The following is a 25,461-nucleotide window of genomic DNA, read 5'->3' as shown; positions in this document are numbered from 1 at the left end:
CTGAAAGCATAAGTGCCTCTGAAGAGGGGAATTGGGAGGGAGGGCTGGGAACCATTGTTTTTTAAAACAAAGTTATGGAATGGCTTTTGAAACAACATACATGTGCAGTTTTGATAAAAACAATTAGCATATGGAGAAACAGAGACACTCAAGTCTGCTGGCCACTGTGGTTAAAGCAGATGAAGCAGATACCCAACCTAGAATTAGTAGCAGGTGTCGGAAACCTCATCAACACAAATGACAGAGGTTCAATTAAAAATTTCAATGTTACTAGACCACCGGCACCTTGCTTTTACAGATAAGGAAACCAAGGTACAAGGTTCTACAGTTCACTAAGGATCAGAGCCAATTACAGAAGGTATGTTTTCCAGAGTTAGTCCTATTCTGGATAGAACTGAGGGAAATTCAAATTAGGCAAGAGAAGTTACTGTAGATTGAAAAAATGGCTGCAATTATCCCTCTTCATGTGCCTAATCCCTAGCTGAGCCTGAAGTTTCTCATCTTTTGAATCTGGCCTGGCTTTGCGACTTGCTTTGACCAAAAGAATGTGGCGGAAGTGACAGTAAGCCAACTACAGACATAGTAAGTTTTAAGCCACTGAGTTTTAAGGTGGCTTTTACACAGAATTTGCTGATAGAGTTGTGTTTATATAAAAATCAGGTTAAAATAGGTCATAAAAGAATAAAAACAGATTTGAGGTACAGTATAATTCATGTAATTAGAAAAGACACAAACTGGGCCATTTAAAACAACTCCGAAGAGAACTCTTGTCTGACATTGTTCCTGAACATCCAAAGACTAATGTCAGGTGAGCTCACTACTGACTCTTAGTGGGAATACAAGTCTCCTAGGAATAGAATCTTCAGGTCCAATTCAAGGACCTTAGGTAGATGTGTCCAAAGGAGGGATCACATCCGCTGAGAAGATGAGGGGATTTGCTAGTTCCCAGTCCTTTAGGGATCCTTCTGAGTGGACAGAGGATGGAACAAAGGCTGATTCTTGTTCATTAGAAGGGGATCCTCTTCAACCCTCATCAGCATTTTATCTCAATCTTTGAGATTGGAAACAGGTTATCAAGAACCTGCCACTTAAAAGATTCATTCTTTTGGACTGGGAATGAGAATTCAGACAACCCAGTCTTTCTCTAAAACACTCTGTAAACACACAGCACAGAAATGGAATGCTAGAAAACCTCAAATTATAAAAATGTAATGAAACCAAGCTCCTAAACTAACCAAACAACACACACAAATATTTGACTTCCAGTATAGCAACACATCTGGGCAGAAACCAGACTTGATTTAATTATAACTCCAACTCAAGTGGCTGTAAAGAAAAATTTTAAATCTGAATAGTGATTTATGAACAGATTTGCAGATTTGCTCTGGTGAATGGGCCCACTATTCTTAAGACTTGCCACATAGCTGTTAGATGCCTATATTTTGTGCCTGCATCTATATATGAAGTGAGACTATAATGACTCAAATGAACTTTGGTTTCAACACTTCAGATGTATCAAATATTTAGATGTCTGTGTGTATATATACATATAAAATTACATGTGTATATATAGAAATTATATATGTGTTTATATATATATAAATTATGTTCGTATCTCAACTGAAGAGAGTATATCTGAGATCTGTAGGAGATGATGTATACTTGGTCAAAGGTGACTGCTTAACTCAGTGAGTTGTTTGTTTTTTAAGTCAAAAGTTTGATATCATTAACCCCCTAGTTTTTCCCAGCCTCCAAGTCTCAGTTGTATACTTATTTCTTCCCTCCCCAGTCCAGTGATTTTTTTTTTTTTAGTGATTAATATTTGAGGGAAGCCAAGTCATTTAGTCTGGATTAAACCTGAAGTTAATAAAGTTTCAGTTCATAGTTTTTCCAAACCAACCAATGTAAAAATTCACATTTTCCAGAGTTGAGTACTATAAGGCTTTGTAGAAATCACATGTAAAAAAATTACTGCAAAAGACCTAGTGGAAAATTGGAGAAAAGGCCAAAAATAAAATCAGAGGTGTGGATCACTTTAAAAATTGCATATGCATTAGAGTGAGTCTTAAAGGGTTAGATGTGTATGAAGAAGCATTAAAAAGTAGTTTCAACAGCTATATACTTTTCACTTGTGGAATGAAGAATTTCATAGTTTAATCATAAACTTAAAATGCTATTCTAAAATAGACATATTCCATTACTTTAGCATGGAAGATTCCTACTAGCCAGAAACACCACCACCCAAAGGTCCTTTGGATATTAAGTCCTTATGTTTTTATATCACATTATAGGACATAGGAAAAAGTATATTTAGGCTGCAAAAAGAATTATTATAGTATTATATATATATATAATATATATAGTATTATAGTATTATAACTTGTAATTAAGAAGCATTTTTCATTTAGCTTAGTTGAAAACAAATATTTTAGTGTTTCAGGAAAATTTATTGTTTTAACTATTTCTACATAAATACAATTTTTTCTATATTAAATAAAAATACTTACCACAAAACACCATACAAAATGGTAAAACTGGATAGATAAATCTGAATTCTTTGTGGCTCAACATGCTATAATAAAAAAAGATATTAAGAGAATTACATGACAGTTTGAGAAATAAATATATTTAAAAATGAAATATAATAGCAATCTGTTTTTCTAAATACTGAGACTGAATTTCATGCTTCAGGATGCAGTCTCATTATTTTTTAGTTATACGGTGATGATGTGTTAAAAGTAATCCTAATATTTGATGTCAAAGTGAGATTCTAAAGTACAACTACATTCTAAAAAAGATTTCCGTTACCAATCCAATTAAGTCCTATTACTCAAATTTGGAATAAAGATACTTATTATATATATATTATATATTATATAATATATTTTCATTTAAAAATATAATTTCTCATCCTTCAATACTTAAAATTTTGGTAGTTTTAGTTTTTAAAAGCAAATAAAATTTTTTCAACTCCTTAAAAATTGAATGTAATCCTTGTCAAGCAAACTATACATATCAGAAGTATTCATTCTGAGCATCAGCACAATTATTACCTTTTCTGTCTGCTAAATACTCCCCACTAACAAATCATAAGAGTTAATACATGTCCAGAAGATAAACAGTTTACTTTCTGAAGAATTTAAATTCTTGGTAACATTAAAAAAACAATTATTTGAACAAATAAAATCTTACCTATAAACTAGCAGTGTCCACAGCACAGTTACCAAAAGTATTCGGTACCTCCTTGGGGCCAGAAAGCAGCCATGAATAAAGAAGGGTAAATGAGTCCCCAAAACAGCTGGAAATCCTTGACTGAAGTACCAGTGCCATGGATGAGAACCATAAAATGTTCCCAAATTCTGAAGCACATTGAATTTCAAGAAGTTATACTGAACCAGGGTCCACTGGCATAGTTGATGGAAAAAGAAATAGAAATGTATTAGTGCCAAGTATGAATCTTTGGCATTAGGGAATTTGGCAGAATCTTGAATGAAGTCTAAAAACCAAACAATACTTTATATTAATAATTTTGATTAATAACCACATTAAATCATTCTTTATTCATTTTAATGTTCTACGTTTTAATGTGTTCCATTAATTTGTAAAAAACTAGGTTTCTGTAATTCAAGAAAACATGAATAAACGTTTGTATGTATTTTGACAATGTAAGTTTTACAAGCAGTAAGAGATAAAGAAGATCCTCAAAAATAGTTTTTATATGAGTATGTGTGTTACCCATATTAAAAACTTTAGTACCTTATATATCACACATTAAAATAAAGCCTTGAGAACACTACCTTTTGAATTGTTGCACAAAGCAGATAATAACAGCAACAACAGCAGTTAACAGTAAGTGCTCATTTCTGCCATGCACTATTGTAAGCATTTACATGCATTATCTCATTTAATCCTTCAACCTTATGAAACAGGTACCACAGTTATTTCCAGTTAAGGAAACTGGCAAGAAAGGCACATAACTTACCCAAGGTCACATAACTAATAATGAAGGTACTAGGTTTCAAATTCTGGCAATCTGATTCCAGAGCCCCTAACTGACTTAAAATCAGTGAACTTAAAAACAACCAACGGCCATTACCAACAGTCATGACATTAAAATGTCAAATCAAATGCCTGAAGAGAGTATTCTGATTGATTTGAAATTCTGAATGATTTGAGGTCAATTAAATTAAAAATTTAACCTTTGTTACAAATCTGACTAAATTGTACAAACTTGACAAAAATGCCATAAAGTAGACTCCTTTTAACTTCAACTATGAATATACAATTCTGTTTTATAGAAAACACAGCAAATAGAATGAAAGGCATATGCCAATAGTTTTTTTTTTAATGTATCCCATACAATTTTTTAAAAAGTGATTTGCCTGCATTCCAAAATATTCACAGGATTAATAGGTCAGGTTGAGTTTTTAGTGTAATAAATGTGTAATAAATGGTTAGATTAAAAATAGCTGTTAGCTTGATACATTTTTACTTACTTGACCAAAAAAAATACGATCAATTATAAGAGACAAGCTCAAATTGACAAATCTGAAAAACAAAACAGAAGGGTGATTAACATTCTGAACTTACTGAAAATCCAATACTGGCATATGGCTTTGCAAATGCTTGGCATCAGAAGTCAGTTTAAAAATGCCTTACAATTTTGCCAACTGAATATGGATTTACACGTTGAAAGATCTTTCACTGACAGATGCTGTATTTAAGGAAAGTTTCTAAAAGTAATAAACACTGCATTATCTATTGCTGCACAACAAATTACCCTAAACATTGGCAACTTAAAACTATGAACGTTTATTATCTCATCATTCTGTGGGTCAGTAATCCAAGTGGAGCTTAGCTGGGTGTCTCTGGGTCAAAGCCTCTCATGAACTGTCAAAATGTTGGCTGGGGCTACAGTTTCATCTGAAGGCTTGACTGGTGCTGGTTGGGAAATCTGCTTCCAAGCTCACTCAACATGGCTGTTGGCAGGGCTCAGTCTCCCAAAAGAGACCTTTTTTTTTTTTAAAGATGACCTCCTGAGACTGGCATTCCCCAGGGTAGGTCAGCAAAGAGAGAGTAAGATGGGCATCTAACATGGATGCCATAGTCCTTTTATTACAGAGCATTAGCAGCACTTCAAAAAGCTCTTCTATCTTTCCAACCAATCTCCACTCCCTTCCTAAAGGTGACCATTATCCTGACTTCTGATAGTGTAGATGTTTTGCTTTTTACTGAATTTTAAAAAAATGAAATCACTCTGTAGTACTCATGTACAGTTTCCTTCAATCATGTTTGTGAGACTTAACCACTTTTTTGTACATTGCAGTAGTTCATTTATAATACTATATTCTAGTCCACTGAATTAATATGCCACAGTGTATTCTGTTGATGGACACTGCTTTCCTTTTTTTTAAGCTATTATGAAAAATTCTATGAACATTGTTTTATGTGCCTTTTGTTTCCCATATATATGTATGTACATTTCTGCTGAGTATATACCTAGGATTGAATTACTGGGCCCCAGGGTGTAAGTGCAATTAGCTTTAGTAAATTCTTACAGTTTTCCAAAGTGGTTGTATCAATTTATATTCCCACAGGAATATATAAAGGCTCTATATCCTTTCAGGCATTTGGGTGGATGTATACTAGAATGTCATGGTGGTTTTAATTTACATTTCCTTGGTGACTAATGAGGTGAGTATCTTTATACTTCTTGGCCATTTAAATATCTTTTGAAGTACCTGTTCAGGTCTTTTAATCAATTTTCTATTATCTTTTTCTTACAGATTTGTACAAGTTCTGTATATAATTGATAGACGGTTTTTCTTGGTGTTGTGTTTTGTACTGCAAATATCTTCTGGTCTGTGGCTTGCTTTTTCACTCTTAATGGTGAATCTGATGAACAAAAGTCTTGAATTTTAATGTCTTCAAATGTATTTATCTTTTCCTTTATAGTTAATACTTACTACATTTTATTTAAGAAAGCTTTGCCTGCCTCGAGGTCATGAAGATATTCTATCATATCTTGAAGAAGTGCAACTCTTTTACCTTAAGATCTATAATGTCCTGGATTTTTATTTATTTTTTTGTTTATGGTGGCAAGTAGGGATCAATATTAATTTTTCTCCCATATGGATATCCAGATAATTATATATTTATTGAAAAGACTATCCTTTCTCTACTGTACTGCCTTATCACTGTTACCAGAAATGAGTGACTTTATGTCTGAGTCTATTGCTGGACTATTGTGTCCCACCAGTCTATTTGTTTTACCTTGCACTGATTCTGAGTTGTCTTAATTACTGTAACTTTGTAATAAGTCTTAATATCTAGTAGTGTAAGTCATCCAACATTTCTTTCTCTATGATTCTTTTAGTTAATATTGGTCCACTTAAAAATTTAAAATCAGCTTTATCAGTTCATACACATACACGCCCCGTACTGGGCTTTAATTGGAACTGCACTGAATATGCAGATCACAGTTTGGGGAGAGCTGATATCTCTAAAATATTGAATCTTTCATCCATGAACGTGATATACTCTTCCATTTATTTAGGTCTTCATTAGTTTCTCCCAATAATGTTTTATAGCTTCCTGTGTAGAGTTCTCATATATCTTTATTTTATTCATAGACATCTGATGTTTTTTGATGCCACCATAAATGGTATTTGTTTTCCTTTTAATTTTTTATTTTGACATAATTTCTGACCGAGAAAAGTTGCAAGGATAGTATAAAGAATTCCCATAAATCCTTCACCTAGATTCCCCAAATGTTAACATTTTACCATATTTGCTTTATCTTATTCTTTCTTTTTAAATTTGTATTTTTTTCTGAACTGTTTAATAAGTTGCAGACATCATTCACCTTTATCTCTATACTTCAGTGGGTATTTCCTAAAAAAATTCTCTTACATAAATCACAAATAATCAGAACCATGAAATATTAAATTTTTATGGCTATCTAATTTATACCTTGTTCAGATTCTACCAATTGTCCCAATAATGTCCTTTATACAAAGAAAAAAAACAACGCTGATTATTTGTTGTGTTCACTTGTTCTATCTCTGTAGTCTCCTTTAATCTAGAATATTTCCTTAATCTTTCCTTGTCATTCATGACTGGCATCTTTGAAGAATACAGGTCAGTTATTTTCTAGATTGTACCTCAATTTGGGTTTGTCTGATGTTTTTTCATGAATAGATTCAGGTTATGCATTACAGCAGTAACACCATAGAAGTGACAGGGTGTTTTCTCTGCTTTTGATCAGGTGTCTCATGATAGTGGTCTGTCCAATTACTGGCAATGTTAACTTTGATCCCTTTTTCTTTTTAAAATTATTTATTTTAAAAAGATTTTATTTTTAAGTAATCTCTACCCGATGTGGGGTTTGAACCCACAACACTGAGATCGAGAGTTGCATGCTCTGCCAACTGAGCCAGCCAGGCACCCCTGAACTTTGATCCCTTGATTAAGGAAATGTCTGTCAAGTTTTTCCACCGTAAAATTATTATTTTATCCTTTGTAATTAATATTTTATGGGGAGACACTTTGAGACTATATAAATATCCTGTTATTCCTCAAACTTTTACGCACTAGTTTTAGTATCCAAATGAAATCAATATTTGTATATTCACCTTGTGTTTAGTGAACATGCTGAATTTATTTACTAATCCTAACAGTTTACCTCTAGATGCTTTTGGATTTTCTACATACAATCACATATAGTTTTCTTTCTTCCTTTCCAACCATTTGTTTTTCTTGCCTTACTGCACTAGCTAGGACATATATTGTTAAACAGCAGGGGAAATAATGAGCATCCATGTATCTTCCGTGATCACACGGAAAAGGATTTCAGTGCTTCAATACTTAGTATGATTTTGCTATAACATTTTATAGAAATCTTTGTCATATTAGTGAAATCCCCTTCTATTACACATTTTCTAATGGTTGTTCCCTCCTCTCCCATCATGAGTAGGTTTTTATCATGTGGCTTTTCTGTGTCTATTAAGATTGTCCTATGAATTTTCTCCTTTATTCTGTTAATGTCATGAATCATACTGATTGATTTTAAAATACTAAACCTACTTCACATTCCTGAACTAAAACCAATCTTGGTTATGATGTATGTGTGTATGTATATATATATATATATATATATATATATATATATATATATATATTTTTTTTTTTTTTTTTTTTTTTTTTTTTTTTTTTTTAAAGAGAGAGAGAGGGAGCGTGTGTGTGCAAGTAGGGGGGAAGGGAGGGGCAGAGGGAAAGGGAGAGAATCACAAGCAGGCTCCACACCCAGCACGGGGCCTATCTCATGACCCTGATTTCATGACCCAAGCTGAAACCAAGAGTCAGATGCTTAATCAACTGAGCCACCCAGGCACCCCACTCTTTTTTAATTATATTGCTAGATTCAATTTGGTAAGATTTGTTTAAGAATTTTGCATTCATAGTCATGAGAGATACTGATTTATAATTGACTTTTCTTGTAACGTCCTTGTCAGATTTTGGGATCAAGGGTATGGTATCTTCATTAAAAGAGTTGGGAAATGTTATTCTTTTTCTATTCTGTGGAAAAGTTTATGCGGATTGATGTTTCTTCTTCCTTAAACATATGGTAGCATTCACCAGTGAAGCCGTCTGAGCCTGGTGTTTCTTTGTTTAAAGTCCTTAATTACAAATTAACTTTAATATATATAGTACTATTCATATTTACTATTTCCTCTTTTGTCAGTTTTGTTAAGTTGTATTTTTCTAGGAATTTGTCCATTTCATCTAAGTTGTCAAATTTATTAGCAAAAGTTGTCCATAATATCCTCTTCTTATCTCCTGAATGCCTGTAAGATCTATAACGATGTCCTGTACTTTGTTTTGTCTTGCTAATAGTTGGTGAGAATGTGGCAGCTGAAAGGCAACTGAATTATGTTTGATTTTACAGAATGAATGACAAAATGATGTCCCAAATTCTCAAGGTCATGTAAAAGGCAAAGAGAAGTAGGTCCATACATATTGGAAATTTTCCTAAGACTAATGCAAGATTTTTCTCTATTTAGAGATACTTTTCCTGTCTGGATATGCTACTGTTTTAATTTTTTTTTCTTTTTTTTCTCTTTCTTTTTAAATAAATAGTCCTAGGTGCTAGAGATTTGGTGTTCCAGTCCCAGTTCTGACCCTAACCAGCCCAAAGACCTTGCAGGTATCATTTCCTTCTCTGAACTGCCAATGCCTCACATGTAAAGTGGGGTGATAGATGAATTTTGTGTTTTTTTAAAATAAACTCTACCCCAACACGAAGCTTGAACTCACGACCCTGAGATCAAGTTGCATGCTCTACTAATGAGCCACAGGTGCCTGCAACTGGTTATTTTTAAAGGGTGTTTAATACATAAAAGGCTGTTGGCTGGGGCCAACTCAGTACACCAACACTTGAGAGTATAAGACTAATTAGGACGGTGAATCATATTTGTTATGAACTGTACAATTTCAAAGTATTTTCACATACATTATCTCATTTGTTCTTTCGTATATTTCCCTTCAAAATAAACAAGACAAGCATTTTGATTTATATGAATAGGCTCCTTCCCAGGCCTTTACAGGTTGAAGCATGCTGATTCCCTAGGTCTGGCAAACTCCTGTTCACTTTTGATATTATTTAAAACATCATCTACTTTATAAACCTTCTATTAATGTCTCCCCTGCAAGCAGAATTAGGCTTTTTTTAAATTATCTGTTCTACAACATTTTGCTATATAACTACTTAGAACACTCTATATTGCTAATCAAGAATTACTGTTGTATCTCTTTCTCGCCCCCTACAGATTTTGACCTCGGGAATAGACACTGCATCTTACTCACTTCTGAATCATCAACTGCTTGATACAAAGCAGGCTAAATGTTTGTTGAATGAATAAACTATACATTGTATTGCAATGAAAAAAAAAAGGCTCTTTATCTCCCTGTGTAAAAGCCTACATAATCTGAGCCCTTGCTATCTCTCTGACCTCATTATCATATTCTCCCAAGTTCACTCTCCTTTAGCCATACCAGTCTCCTTGCTGTTCCTTGAATATGCCAAATACACCTTTATGTCAAGGTCTTTGCACTTGCTGGTCTCTTTGCCTGGAATATTCTTTCCTTATTGTCTCAATTCCTTTAGGTTTTGGCTCCAATGTTACCTTATCATGACAGTCTTTCCTAGTTACCCTATAAAAATTCTATCCTTATCTCTCATTTTTCCCTATAGCATTTATCACTTGACAGATATATATTACTCCTATGTTTTTAGTTCTCTCTCTTCTCCCACTAGAATATAAACTTCATGAAGGCAGGGACTTTGTTAAGTTGCTATATCTCCAGCATCTGGAACAGTACCTGGCACATACTAGGGTTAAACAAATATTTGCTGAATGAATAATACATTAAAAATAATGTTAATAAATCTGAGAAATGACAACAGTGGCAACTTGGCAGAAGATGATTTAGCCCTTTTTAATTCCTAACCAAAAATACTCATACAGAGTGAATACTAGTATATTAAAAAGATTACTGTTCTAAGAATCAGAATGCATTCAGCCCTTCAATAAATAACTGTTTTGGATACTCTACTAGATACTTGGGATAAGTATGATCCTAGGAGCTCAAAATTAGAAGACATGGGTTTTTGTTTTGGTTTGGTTTCGTTTTTTTGCACAGGGGCCATGCTAATCTTTGTATTGTCCCAATTTTAATATATATGCTATTGAATTGAGCACAGAAGACATGGGTTTCAATACCAGTTCCATCAAAGCAACCAACCCAATGACTCTGGCTAACGCATGTTTAATTTCATCGAGTTCCCTCCACCCACCCACCCCTTTCCTTACTACAACTAAAAATACCTACATTGTCTAGATCCAAGAATTGTGAAAGTCATGAGGTAATATATAAATACACATTATGAATTATAAAGCCTTATACAAATGTAAAAGAATCAAGTATTTCTAAAATGTACTTGAGAAATAGGAAATGAAGTATAGAAAAGTTCTAAGTGAGAAAAGTTCCAAAGATCCCCATTTATGCAAATTAAAATAATTACAGTTAATAATCATAAATATAAAAATACAAAATATAAATTTGGAAATATTGTTTCCTTAGTCTGATAATTCTCATTGACATTAGAAGATATAATAATTGACTATGAAATGTAAAATCTTGTTCACAATCTATAATTTATAGGTTCTGGACATTAATAGATGGATTGTAGCCATACTTACCCTATAGGTAAAAACTGATGCAGAATAAGATCAAGCTTTTTCTGTTCTTGCCAGAAATGTCTGAAGACCAAAGGTATCCATGGAATGATAGCTGTGGGACGAATTATGAAGGCAAGTGCCACCAGGGACAAGTACTTGACACTATAAGTGAAGAAAATGTATTGTCAAGACAACTAGGAAATGAGTGTAGAAGTTATCTACTATTTATGCTGTGATACAACTTTTTTTTTTTAAATGGGAGCATTTTCCTTTTGGTATAAATAGCTATGTGAAGTTGGGTAAGTTACTTATACTTTTTGACTCTTAATTTTTCTCCTCCATAAAAAGAGGGAATGTCTAACGTCTTTTTCAGCTCTAATATCCCAATTCTAGTATTTTAAATTCAGAACTTATTCTGTGTCTTAATGTTGGTCTTGTTTTGCCAAAAAGGTATACTAACTTAACTTTTCGCCATACAACTCTGCCAATTGCTTTCCTGATGGAAAAATTATCAAGTCTCTCCTAAAGAGATAAGAAAATTACACAAAACAATTCTCTAAGACAAAAAGAATAAATGCATTTAAGGAAATATTAGGATTACTTAGGCAATGTTGGGCTTCCTAGTACATACAATTTTGTTTTGAAAGTAAGTGCTAATCTTATCCAAATGAAAGATCTATATGTATAATTGATAAAAAGCCTACCATACAAACCTCTAAGATCATGGATAGAAATGCGGATTTTTACTATTAGGACTTCTCTCAATAAATAACTAAAGAAGACTATAATAATTTAATCATGAGGACTACAGACAGTAGATTATCACATGGAAATAGTGTTAGCCCTGCTAAAAATTGAAAGCAAGCAAAATAAAACTTTTTGGTACCATTATATATCTATTAACTAATTAGGAGCTATAGAGAAATTTCTAACGTTGGTGAGGATGTAAGAGCAGGGATTTCAAATTCAAATGCTTACAGAGACCACATAAGTAATAAAAATGAGTGATGTAGACCGTGGGGAGGCTCTGATATTGTCATGAAGGAATCTTGGCCCAAAATGGCTGGGCCTCTCATAAACTAGAAACCCAGATTTTATGTAAGATCTCCCAATTTTAAAACTTTGCCAAGTAGTTTCTTCAAAAAACAAAAACAAAAACCCTTATGCAGGTGAAATAAAACACATTCATAGGTTGGTTTGATTTGCACGCATCCTAATTGCTACTTCTGCTATAGTCAAACTACTGAGAGGACACCCAAGTGTATACTTCCAGTCCTGACCTCACTCCAAACTTTCAGACTTGGATATCTTACTCTTTTCTGAATATTTCTACATAGATCTCTATTGGCACTCAAAATCAAAGCACCTGAAATGAGCCCAAAACCTTCCCTGAAACCTGTTCAGTGTCTAATATTTAATAGCATCACTCAGTTTCTCAGTCTTAAAATTTGAGAATCCCTTAAATAGCAGCATCTCACCCCACACATCCACCTTGTTTCCTTCCCATTCCCATCATTTTACATTAAGCCCTGTCACTTGTCTGGAATATTTTCATAGTTGCTGTCTTCTTTTTTTTGTATTGCCCCCCCCAAATATTCCTTTAGTTAATATCATTGTCATTAACAACACTTACTGAGCATTTACTTTGTAAGAGGCCCTGCGCTATACACTTTATATAGGTTCTCATTTAATTCTGAGAGATGTTTTACTGTTACCATTTTACAGAAATCAATGCTTAGATATTCTCAGTCCATCCTTAAAGAAAACTTTCATTTATAAAATTTGCATTTTTAAAGGAGTTTGCAAAATGTCATATATTCTAAAGCCAGGAATAGTACCTGTCATGCTTATCCGGGGAAGAATGCTTTTACAGCAGTCGCCTGTGCTACATGACCCTCTCTTCTTGAACCCAGGCAGCCAGTCTTAAGTCTGGCCAGCGTGAAACTATAGGGATAATGACATTTAATAGACCTAATCAGATTTGATCAAATTGAATGCGAGATAGAGAAAGCTGGACAATTGGTAGTGAGGACAGAAATGGAGACTAGCTAAGCCTTAAAATTAGACAAAACATTCACAGGCTGGGCTATAAAGGAACAACAGAACAGACTTTTCCTCAAAACTGCCATAATTCATTCAATTTCATTTATGTGGCTGAGATATTCTATAATTTTCTTCCAGGCCTGGCCACAAGCTCCCTCTTTTCCTTATATTTACTTTCAGCCTTATAATAAAGCTCTCATCATATAAGTAAACTTAAGTGAATGCCTATTTTTGCAGTCAGGAGTCTAATGCAGAAATGATCTTATTGGGATTTGATTCTCCCAACAATCTTTTTATATAGGAAGAATGGATAGTAGCTTCTCAACTAGACCAAATTCTGGCTTTCTCCCTCATTATATCCTAAATACTGGTACTGCAAGAGAATTCTTTCTAAATCAGATTTGACTATGTCATGCTTTCAAAAGCCTGCAATGGTTCCCTTCAACCTACAGAATAAAGTCCAAATTCTGGAGAAAGGCAAAGTCCCATTCCAGCATCATCCCTTATTCTTCCCTTCTCCCATGCTTCCGACCACGTGTGTGGTAGGATGGACAACCTGCCCACAACAAAATGAAGCCCTTTTACAGCTCTGTGTTTTTGCTCATATTGGTGGTTCCATTTGCTTGGTATTTGCTTCCCCAGTTTATATAAGCCCAAATCTGGTCCACATATTTTCTTTAACTTACTTTTTACAAGTGAAGTATAGTTGATATATACAGTATTGTTTTTAGTTTCAAGGGTACAATATAGTGACTTGACATTCATATACATTACAAAATGCTCACCACAAAAAGGGTAGTTATCTGTTACCATACGGAGTTATTACAACATTACTGACTGTATTCCCAATCCTATACTTTATATCCTCATGACTTATTTTATAAATGGTAGTTTGTACTGCATAAACCCCTTCATCTGTTCTCCCCATCCAACCCATCCCTCCTCCCATCTGGCAACCATCAGTTTGTTCCCTGTATTTGTGAGTCTGTTTCTGTTAAGTTTATTCATTTGTTTTGTTTTTTAGATTCCACTTTTAAGTGAAATTGTATGGTATTTATCTTTCTCCATCTGACTTATCTCATTAATACCCTCTAGGTCCATCCATGTTGTTGCAAATGGCAAGATTTCATTCTTTTTATGGCCCAAGTAATAGTCCGGTGTGTGTGTGTGTGTGTGTGTGTGTGTGTGTGTGTGTGTGTGTGTGTGTGTGTGTGTGTGTGTGTGTGTATGCCAAACCTTCTTTATCTGTTCATCTTTCGATGGATACTTAGGTTGCTTCTGTATCTTGCCTATTGTAAATAATGCTGCAGTAAACATAGGAGTTCGTATTACTGTTTGCATTTTCTTTGGGTAAATACCCAGACATGGAATTGCTGGATCATATATATGGTATTTCTATTTTTAATTTTTGGAGGAACTTCTGTACTGTTATTCACAGTAGCTGCACAAATTTACATTCCTACGAATAGTGCATGAGGGTTACTTTTTCTCCACATCCAAGCCAATACTTGTTATTTTCTGTCTGTTTGGTAATAGCCATACTGACAGGTGTGAGATATCTCATTTTGGTTTTGATTTGCATTTCCCTGATGATTAGTGATGTTGAGCATGTTTTCATGTGTCTGTTGGCCGTCTGTAGAAGTCTTCTTTGGAAAAATGTCTACTTAGGTCTTCTGCCCATTTTTTTAATTTGATTTTTTTAATTGCATGAGTTCTTTATGTATTTTGGATATTAACCCCTTACTGGATATATCATTTGCAAATATCTTCTCCCATTCAGTAGTTTGCCTTTACATTTTGTTGATGGTTTTCTTTGCTGTGCTGTTCATATAGTCCCAACAGTTTATTTTTGCTTTTGTTGCCTTTGCCTGGGGAGACAGATCTAAAAAAATGTTGCTAAAACTGATATCCAAGAGTTTACCACTTGTTTTAGGAGTTTTGTGGTTTCAGGTCTTACATTCAGGTCTTTAAGTTTATTCTTTGTATATGGGTCGATAAAGTAGTAGTCTTTTCCATGTAACTATCCAGTTTACCCAACACCATTTATTAGAAAGACTGTCTTTTCCCCATTGTATATTCTTGCCTAGCTTTGTTATAGGTTAATTGACCATAGAAGTGTAGATTTGGGGTCCCTGGGTGGCTCCGTTAGTTAAGTATCTACCTGCAACTCAGGTCATGATCTCAGGGTTCTGAGATCGAGCCCCACATGGGGCTCCCTGCTCAGTGGGGAGTCCGCTTCTCCCCGTCTGTCCCTCCTGCTCATGCTCACTCTTTCTCAAATAAATAAATAAAATCTTTTTTTTAAAAAAAGAAGTGTGGGTTTACTTTTGGGCTCTCTATTGTTCCACTGATCCATGTGTTTATTTTCGTGCCAGTACCATACTTTTTTGATTACTATAGCTTTGTAGTATAATTTGAAATCTGGGAGTGTGATACTACCTGCTTTGTTCTTTTTAAAGATTGTTTTGGCTATTCAGGTTTGTTTGTTTGTTTGTTTGTTTTGTGGTTCCATACAAATTTTAGGATTATTTGTTTAACTTCTGAGAAAAATGCTATTGGTACATTGAGAGAGATTGCATTGAATCTGTATATTGCTTTGGATAATATGGACATTTTAACAATATTAATTTTCCAATCCATGAATATGGTATATCTTTCCATTTACTTGTGTCATCTTCAGTTTCTTTCATGAACATCTTATAGTTTTTAAGAGTACAGGTCTTTCACTTCTGTTAAATTTATTCCTAGGTATTTTTTAATTTTATTTTTTATTCCTAGGTATTTTTTTAAATGCAATTATAAGTGGGTTAGTTTTCCTGATTTCTCTGGCTGCTAGTTAGTGTATAGAAACACAACAGATTTCTGTATATTAATTTTGTATCCTGTAACTTTACTGAATTTATTCATTCTAAGTTTTTTTGGTGGAGTCTTTACAGTTTTCTTTCTTTTTTTTTTTTTAAGATTTTATTTATTTATTTGAGAGAGAGAATGAGAGAGAGCACATGAGAGGGGTTAGGGTCAGAGGGAGAAGCAGACTCCCTGCCGAGCAGGGAGCCCAATGCGGGACTCGATCCAGGGACTCCAGGATCATGACCTGAGCTGAAGGCAGTTGCTTAACCAACTGAGCCACCCAGGCACCCTTTACAGTTTTCAATATGTAGTATGTTAGCTCCAATAGTGAGTTTTACCTCTTGCTTACCAATTTAGGTGCTTTTTTTTCATCTGATTACTGTGGCTAGGACTTCCAGTACTATGTGGAATAATAGTGGTTAGAGTGGGCATCCTTGTCTTGTTCCTGACCTTAGATGAAAAGCTTCAAGCTTTTCACCATTGAGTATGGTTATTAGCTGTGGGTTTGTCATATTATGGCCTTTATTATGTTGAGGTATATTCCCTCTGTATCCACTTTGTTAAAGTTTTATCATAAATGTATGTTGAATTTTGTCAAATGCTTTTTCTGCATTTATTGAGATGATCATATGATTTTTAACCTTCATTTTGTTGTGGTATATCATGTTGATTTTCACATAATGATCCTTGAATCTCTGGAATAAATTCCATTTGATTGTGATCAGTGATACCTTTAATGTATTGTTCAATTTAGTCTGCTAATACTTCTTTGAAGATTTTTGAATCTATGTTCATTAGAAATACTGACCTGTAATTTTGTTGTTGTTGTTTTGTTTTTTTGGTTTTTTTTGTAGTGTCTTTGTCTGGTTTTGTTATCAGGGTAATGCTGACCTCATAATGAATGAATTTAGAAGAGTTCCTTCCTCTTTAATTTTCTGGAATTGTCTGAGAAGGATAGGTATTAACTCTTCTTTAAAAGTTTTATAGAATTCATCTGTGATGCCATCTGATCTTGGACTTTTGTTTTTTGGGAGTTTTTCAACTATTGATTCAATTTCATTACTAGTGATCAGTCTGTTCAAATTTTCTGTTTCTTCCTGATTCAGTCTCGAAAGATTATGTTTCTAAATTTATCCATTTCTTCTAGGGTGTCCAGTTTGCTGGCATATAATTTTTTTGTAGTCTCTTATAATCCTTTGTATTTCTATGGTGTTGGCTGTAACTTCTCCTCTTCTCCTGTTTCATTTCTGATTTAAGTCCTTTTTTTCTTGATGAGTCTGGCTAAAGGTTTTATTTTTTAATTTTTTAGTTTTTTCAAGATTTTATTTAATTGGCAGAGAGAGAGACACAGTGAGAGAGGGAACACAAGCAGGGGGAGTGGGAGAGGGAGAAGCAGGCTTCTCACGGAGCAGGGAGCCTGATGCGGGGCTTGATCCCAGGAGCCGAAGGCAGACGCCTAACAACTGAGCCACCCAGGCGCCCCAAGGCTAAAGGTTTTAAACATTGTTTATCTTTAGAATCAGCTGTTAGTTTCACTGATCTTTTCTATTTTTTTTTTTGTCTCCACTTATTTCCATTGTGATCTTTATTATTTTTTCTACTAACTGGTTTTCTTTGTTCTTTTTCACTAAATTTAGATTAGGTTAGATTGTTTAAGATTTTTATTATTTCTTAAGGTAGGCCTCTTTTGTTATAAACTTCCTTCTTAGAACTGCTTCTTTTGCATCCTAAAGATTTTGGAATGTTATGTTTCCATTTTCATTTGTCTCACGGTATTTTTTGATTCCCTCTGATTTCTTTGTTGACCTGTTGCTTGTTTAGTAGCATGTTTTTGGCCTTCACTTTTTTCCAGTTTTTTTAATTGTAAATGATTTCTTCTAGTATCACACTGTTGTCAGAAAAGAGGCTTGGTAAGATTTCAATCTTCTTAAATTTATTGAGACTTTTTGGCCTAATGTGATCTATTCTAGAGAATGTTCCATGTGCATGTCAAAAAAAAATGTGTATTCTGCTGTTTGGGGATGAAATATTCTAGGTCTGTTAAGCCGATCTGGTTTAATGTGTCATTAAAGCTACTGTTTCCTTATTTTCTGTCTGGATGATCTATCCATTGTTGTAAGTGGGGCCTTAAAGTCTCCTTCTACTACTGTATTTCTCCTTTTAGGTCTGTTAATATTTGCTCTATATATATAGGCGCTGCTATGTCGGAAACAAATATTTACAGTTGTTATATCCTCTTGTTGGACTGATCCCTTTATCATTATATAATGCCCTTCTTTGTCTCTTGTTATAGTCTTTGTGTTAAAGTCTATTTTTGTCTAAGCATTAACCACCCTAGTTTTTTCTTCACTTCCATTTGCATGGAATATCTACATTCATCCCTTCACATTCGGTATGTGTCTTTTGGTCTGAAGTAAGTCTCTTGTATGCAGCATACAGATGGATTTTTTTTTTTTTTAATCCATCCATTCACTTCATGTCTTTTGGTTGGAGCATTTAGTTCATTTACATTTAATGTAATTATTCATATGTACGTTCATATTTATTGTCATTTTGTTAACTGTTTTCTATTTGTTTTTGTAGTTCTCTGGTTCTTTTCCTCTTGCTCTCTTCTCTTGTGATTTCATGACTTTCATAGTGTTATGCTTGGGTTCCTTTTTATTTTTTGTGTATCTGTTATTGGTTTTTAATGCCATGAGGTTCATTCTAAGAGCACAGTGCGTTACCCTCCCCATGATTATGTATCTGATATCATATTGTACATATTTTTGTCTCTTAACTAATTATTACAGATGTGGTTGATTTTACTAATTTTTTTTTAATTTTTATACTAGCTTTAAGTGGTTTATCTACTACTTTTACTGTATTTTGCTTTTGCCAGTGAAATTTTTCTTTCATAATTTTCTTATTTAAATTTTCTGCTTAGAGAATTTCTTTTCACATTTTTTTTAAGACTGGTAGAGTGGTAATGAACTCCTTTAAACTTTTGTTTGGACAACTTTTTATCTCTCCTTTAATCCTTGCTGGGTAGAACATTCTTGGTTGTAGGTTTTTTCATTTTAGCACTTTGAATATATCATGCCAGTCTCTTCTGGCCTGCAAAGTTTCTGCGAAAAATCAGCTAACAGTTGTATGGGTGTTTTGTTGTATATAACTAGTTGCTTTTCTCTTGCTGTTTTTAAGATTCTCTCTTTATCTTTACTTTTTGGCATCCTAATTATTATGTGTCTTATTTTGGACCTCCTTTGGTTCATCTTGTTTGGGGCTCTCTTGTGCTTCCTGGACCTGGATGTCAGTTTCCCTCCCTAGGTCAGGGAAGTTATCAGCTATTTTCTCTTCAAATAAGTTTTCTACCCCCTTCTCTCTCTTCTTCTGGGATCCCTATAATGTGAATGTTAGTCTGCTTAATGTTGTTCTAGAGGTCCCTTACCACATCCTCATTTTTAAAAATTCCTTTCCATTTGCTCTTCCGTTTGGATGATTTTTTCTACCCTGTCTTCCAGATTGCTGTTCTGCATCCTCTAATCTGCTGTTAATTCCTTCTAATGTATTTTTGATTTCAGTTATATTCTTCAGCTCAGACTCGTTCTTTTTTATATTTTCTATCTCCTTAAGTTTTCACTGAGTTCATCCACTCTTCTTCTAAGTTCAGTGAGCATCTTTATGATCATTACTTTGAATTCTTTATCAGGTAGATTGCTTGTCTCCATTTTGTTTAGTTCTTTTTCTGAGGTTTTGTTTTGTTCTCATTTAAAACATATTCCTCTATCTCATTTTATCTGACTCTCTGTGTTTGAGTCTTGGTATTAGGTAAGTCAGCTATGTCTTCTGGTTTAAAGGTAGTGTCCCATGGGCCTAGAAGTGCAATTCTCCTTGGTCACAAGAACAAGGCATTTCAGGGCTATCCTCCGTATGGGCTGTGTGATTTCCTGTTGTGACAGGCTACAACTGGTGTGGGTGTGCTGGTGGGCAGGGATGCCTGTCTCACCCAGGACTGGAGTCACTATGGAGGGGTACCAGTCCTGACAGAGGCTGCCCCCTGGGTATGGCATGGTGGCAGCTGCTTTGGAGGGGCACCTGCCGGGTTGGGTGGCACAGGTCTGTAGGGGCATGCCAGGGTTGGGCAAACTATGCTAGCAAGGTAGATGGAAAGTGTCAGAACTGTCATTTGCCAGTGTTGGGCTAGCTGGGCTGAAGGTAGGCAAGAAAAACGATATCTACCAGCACTTCTGTTCCTGGGGAAAGTGCCCAGCCTCTCTGGTACATGCCTTAAAATTTGTCAATAAATCTCCTTCATGTCAGGTAATTTTTAAACTGATGCCTCTTTCCTGGTTTTTGAAGCAAGTGATACTGTCTCTAGGCCTTTAAGAGCAGAGTTTAGGTTTCCTATAGGCCTCTCGGTCTTTTGGAGTTAAGCCCCACTGATTTTAAAAGCAGACATTATGGGGACTCACACTCCTGATGCAGATCCCCAGGCAGGGGGTCCCTGATGTGAAGTTGAACCCCTTACTCCACAGGGATGACCTCCACACCATCCCTCCTACTGGCGGGTCACTGCTGGACACTTTTCAAATGGCTGTTTTTCCACTGGGTCTCAAGGGTAACCAAGACTGTATATGAGACATCCAAGTGGGGAACCTCAGCTTCCTATAGCACTTGGGACACCTGGATGTCTAGTTTATTTTCCAAGCCAGATGTTCTGGGTGCTTGTTTCTCTGGTGCAGATCCCAGGGGCCAGAGTACCTGATGTGGGGCATCAAAGCCTTGCTTTTCTGGAAGAAGTGCTAGCTGGTGAGATCCCTCCCTATTGTGTGTTGCCATGCTGCGGATGGGGTTTTTCTGTGGGACTGTGTCTCTGCCTCTTCCACCTATCTTTACCCTTTGTTGTGGACAGCAATTCATCTAGCTTTCATTTCTTTTTTGGAAAGAAATGATCCATATGTTCGTATAGTTTTGGTATGTCTGAGGGAGGAGGTGAGTTCAGAATCTTCCTATGCTGCCATCTTGGACCCAATCTCCTGGGTCCATATATTTTCTATTTGCCCTTCCAGATCTATTTTCTTCTATTCTTCACTTGCTCTATATGCAGGGAAGCTGACCTGCCTGAACTATATCAATGAGCTCACTTCTGGTTTCTGATTGGCCTTGACTGATTGGAGGGCAGAAGACTTAAGTCAGGGCATTTTATTTCCCCAGCTCTCTTCTTGCTATGACTAAAGGCTGGCTGTGCATGTCCCCTATTGGGGCCCTCTCTTAAGTTACAGCTTTGTATGGATTGCCATTACAATTACCTCTCCTTGGGCCTAAGGGGTAGCAGAAACTTCCTCCTATGACTAGCCCATGGGGTTACTACGGTTATCCCCATATTGGTTTTTCTAAACATTGCCTAAACATTTGTACATAGTCCTTTTATTAAACTGCCCTTCATTACCTAGTTTGCATATATCTATTTCCTACTATAATAAATGTATCAACTGACGATGTGGTTTTAATAAACTTCATGAACATTTGGGGGTCCACCAGACATTACAATATGTTGATATTTAAGATTTTTCATGTTTTGTACATAATTATTAACAGTAATGTATCTCACCTGTTCATAGACTTTGAACCTTCCAAAGGATAGTAGAAAAGAGCAATTATAGTGAGAACAGTTTCCATGGTGTTTGTAAGAGTTCTGGTACAGCAATACCATGTGAACCAAGAGCATAACTGGCAAAAAAACTAAGAACAATTATAAGCAAACATATATGGAGTGGGAAATGGAAAAGCTCAGTATTATCTTCTTCTATGGAAAAAGGCAAGTCTACCTACTGCAAAAATCACATCAAAATGCAAATGATATTGAAAATAGGCATGCCCAAACATTGTTTTTAAGAAGTTACATTACACACAGATCTATGATAATACCAGATATGTAGGTGTTAAATTTAACAAGTTTATACTTTCAGGTAAATTGACTAAAATAATAAACCAGTTTTTGGAAGAACATGCACACAGAAGCATCAAGTCTACAAAGCAAACGTCTTAAAAGAAACTTGTTAGCTGGTGCAAGGATGTTAAACATGTGGTATTAGATTCCTATCTCTTCAAATACAGCCTTTAAAAAATGTTCCAAATTTTTGTGGATTTGAGGCTTTTCTTAAACTAGAAGAAACTAGTACTACTACTTTGGAGGAAGGATTTCAAAGGCATTACACTTTTGCCATTTTAGGTTGAGCCTTCATCTGTGTATGTAAGCACAAAATAAAGAGACTGATTTTATCCTTGAATCCATTAACAAGGACTCAATCGCTAAACCATTCTGTCTTTTTAATGCAAATAAACACACTCCCTGCAGAAATGTATTAAGAATCTATTTATAATAATATTAAATTTTTATTAATAAATTAACAATAAATTATATTCCAGAAATTTGTTGATAAATTGGTCACTTGGAATTTGGAACATATTTTCCAGTAGAAACAGTACTAAAAAGGTAGTAAGATTTCAAAGCTACCTTGTATAAGTTTATTTAATTTAAGAAAGAGCCAAGGAAGGTTAACCACAGTACTAAAGAATCCAATCACACTTCAGGACATGGTTTCAATGAGAAAATCCATTCAAGACTTGAATGTGATATGAGGAATCTATTTCTCCACGGTGAAATAAGCCAGTCTGACAAAGGACAGTTTTCTACACCACATTTTCTCCCTTACAGAGTCTAACTATTTCAAACACTCTAGCTAGAGGTGAAAGAATGCTTCATTGAAAACATACTTCTTAGGCTCAGTCTCAGGTCGCTAGAGGTAGTGAACAAAGGTTGTAGGTGATTTGTGAGGTAGGCAATGATTAGAACTATTCCTACTGAATTTTACAGAAAGTGAGGCAAAGACTCTGATGGCTTTGATGACTGCAGTGTTTCCAAAGGCTGTTCCTAGGGTTCAAAGATTTGGTGGGCATCAATGGCGTCAATCACCCAGGGTGCAATCAGAAGGAGCGATATGGCATGCACCACTTGCATTTTGCTGTTCTTCATTATGGAAGTACCTCTCTAAAGTTGTACAAAGTATCTTCTGAAGCTGTTTTGAGAACTGATTTTTCCATGTGCTTCATGCTGTTAGGAATGAAGTGACTAGTTTTTAAAGTGTTTAGGACTTACCACCCATTTTGCCATTTGCTGATTTTCTAGTTGCTTCATTATTGAGTAGAGTCTAATGTCTGCTATAGCAGACAGAAGTGCTTGGGCAAGTCTAGGAATCCAAATCTTCAATAGTTTAAAAAAAAAGAAGATATTAAAAAACACGTACCAGTTCACACAGAATTAAGAAATCAACAAACTGATCCAACTATCAACTGAAGGCGATTCTTAGTACAGAAATAGACATAATGTATTATTCTATTCTGCAAAAATACCTGCTTTTCTAAAAAAATTACATTAATTTTTCAGGGAAATGCCCGAGGTAGTTTTATCATTCTCATTCTTTCTCTCTGTAATTTATATATTACAACACTACTACTTTTAATGTAGATAGCCAACAAAACAGTTCATTGTGTTAAGGTTCTATTTTAGAAGCACATTTAGTGATTTTCATTAGCATAACAGTAGGTTAAATTTTTATGAAGCACTTATAGTAATGTGTGATAGGTATCACACCAAGTACTTTACATATATATATCAGCTCATTCAGTCCTCCTAACAATCCCTGTGAGACAGGTACTGCCTTATAAGCGAGGAAACTGAGGTAAAGGGACGTTAAATAATTTTCTCAAGGCTACACAGCTACTTAGTGTGGAAACCAGAATTCAAACCTAGGTCTTCCTGATTCTAAAGCCTGTGCTCTTAACTTAGTAAGTTACATTACTTCCCCATCCTGCAATATAGATAATAAAATTACTTTTTTTTCCATAAAAGGACAAGTATTCTACAATTACAGAAACATAGTAATCAGATGACATTAAAAAGTAAATTTAAGAGCAAAACTAAAGAGTAAATGTATTATAACTTAATTACAGCTAGTAATTCTAATGCTACACAATGACATCTTTGAGAGTTTTAAAATGTCACAGCTATCATTAACAAAATAACACACTGATAGAGCACAATTTAATCTAGGTTTGTTCAAAAGATGTGTTTCTAAAAATATATTTAAGTTTGTATTTTTGTTGGACCAACCTTTATTAACTTTATAGTATAATTAGAGTGGCTCTACTTTCAGGTGTCAGTGGCTTCTAACACCTTCTAACACTTCTAACACATGTTCCTCTTCTTTGTTAGTAATCTGTAAATAAATGTTTAAGTCTTAAAGGTATGATGTACTTCATAATTTCACTTAAACTCTGCCCTGTAAAATACAGCAAAAGGCAACTCTATACATACCTTCTGTTTACTCTGCATAGAGATCTATATGCTTTACTCTTACCTCTCAGGCCTGAAAGTAGTTCGTGTGAGAAGTCAGTTTGGCTACAAACTTAATATAAGCCAACAGTATGAGGAAGCCACTAAAACTAAAAGAATCCTTGTGCATTGACAGAAGTATAACATTTGTAGGATTAATGGTTCCACTATATTCTGAACTAGTTACCCTAGCTTTCAATATTATGTTCAATTTGGAGACCTACATTTTAAGACAGATACTAATAAATTATAAGATGTCTAAAGGACATTATCTGATTATAATATTTAGAAATGGAGATGTTTATCCTGAACAAATAAAACTTTCTGAAGGGTTGTTTTGTAGAAATCTTGAATTAAAAGAAGGTAGATTTGGGGCGCCTGGGTGGCTCAGTCGTTTAAGCGTCTGCCTTTGGCTCAGGTCATGATCCCAGGGTCTTAGGAGAGAGCCCCATGTCAGGCTCCCAGCTAAGCAGGGAGCCTCCTTCTCCCTCTCCCCGCTGCTCGTGCTCTCTCTCTGTCTCAAATAAATAAAATCTTTAAAAAAATAAAAATAAAAGAAGGTAGATTTTAGCTCAACACAAAAATAAGTGGAGATGTAAATTCCCAGTTATTAGAAGTCTCTCCAGACTTTTAAGATACCGTAATTTTCTAGGTTTATAGTAAGGACCTGAGAAGAATTAAATAATAGTTGCATACGACTCTTGGAAATAAAAAGTAGAGGGGTGGGGCAAAGAGAAGGAACATGCAAGGGGTAAACCTTGAGTATGATATTGTGTTGGCAGCTTATCATTCTCCTATTCTTTAAGCTCCTGATCCCTCCATTAAGCTCCAGAGGTCAGATGCCCTTGCATGTCTTCTGACTATTGAAAGCCCCCACTGTGGTACCTTATTTAGCTCTCCCTTCTATATCCCTTTCTTCTAATGTGTTCTAAGCCAGTGCTGTCCAGTAGA

At 34.9% G+C, this 25,461-nt stretch overlaps 2 protein-coding genes and 1 non-coding gene across 3 annotated transcripts in view; 1 reads left to right on the top strand and 2 right to left on the bottom strand.

Annotated features, from left to right (window-relative positions):
• Positions 1-9,939, top strand: part of CCPG1 (cell cycle progression 1) — a 55,748-nt gene extending 45,809 nt beyond the window's left edge. The window contains exons 9-10 of the mRNA XM_028099897.2: positions 9,139-9,205; positions 9,828-9,939. Of these exons, the coding sequence (XP_027955698.1) occupies positions 9,139-9,179 (41 nt within the window). The 3' untranslated portion in view covers positions 9,180-9,205; positions 9,828-9,939. The remainder of the gene's footprint in view (positions 1-9,138; positions 9,206-9,827) is intronic.
• The window catches only part of PIGB (phosphatidylinositol glycan anchor biosynthesis class B), a 37,684-nt gene that overhangs the window by 7,569 nt on the left and 4,654 nt on the right, over positions 1-25,461 (bottom strand). The window contains exons 4-9 of the mRNA XM_088024805.1: positions 23,275-23,379; positions 21,727-21,857; positions 11,262-11,402; positions 4,497-4,548; positions 3,193-3,404; positions 2,508-2,572 (exon numbers count right to left, since the gene is read on the bottom strand). Coding sequence (XP_087880931.1) covers positions 2,508-2,572; positions 3,193-3,404; positions 4,497-4,548; positions 11,262-11,402; positions 21,727-21,857; positions 23,275-23,379 — 706 coding nt within the window. The remainder of the gene's footprint in view (positions 1-2,507; positions 2,573-3,192; positions 3,405-4,496; positions 4,549-11,261; positions 11,403-21,726; positions 21,858-23,274; positions 23,380-25,461) is intronic.
• LOC114206606 (U6 spliceosomal RNA) lies at positions 10,657-10,760 on the bottom strand. The gene has a single exon (XR_003608688.2). It is a non-coding gene; the product is annotated as a U6 spliceosomal RNA (small nuclear RNA).

Source organism: Eumetopias jubatus, unplaced genomic scaffold (genome assembly GCF_037043125.1).
Source record: "Eumetopias jubatus isolate StellerSeaLion01/CBP00866 unplaced genomic scaffold, mEumJub1_p1.0 scaffold_7, whole genome shotgun sequence".
NCBI lineage: Eukaryota > Metazoa > Chordata > Mammalia > Carnivora > Otariidae > Eumetopias > Eumetopias jubatus.
The sequence above is the reverse complement of the archived record's forward strand: the minus strand, read 5'-3'. Positions and strand labels throughout refer to the sequence as shown.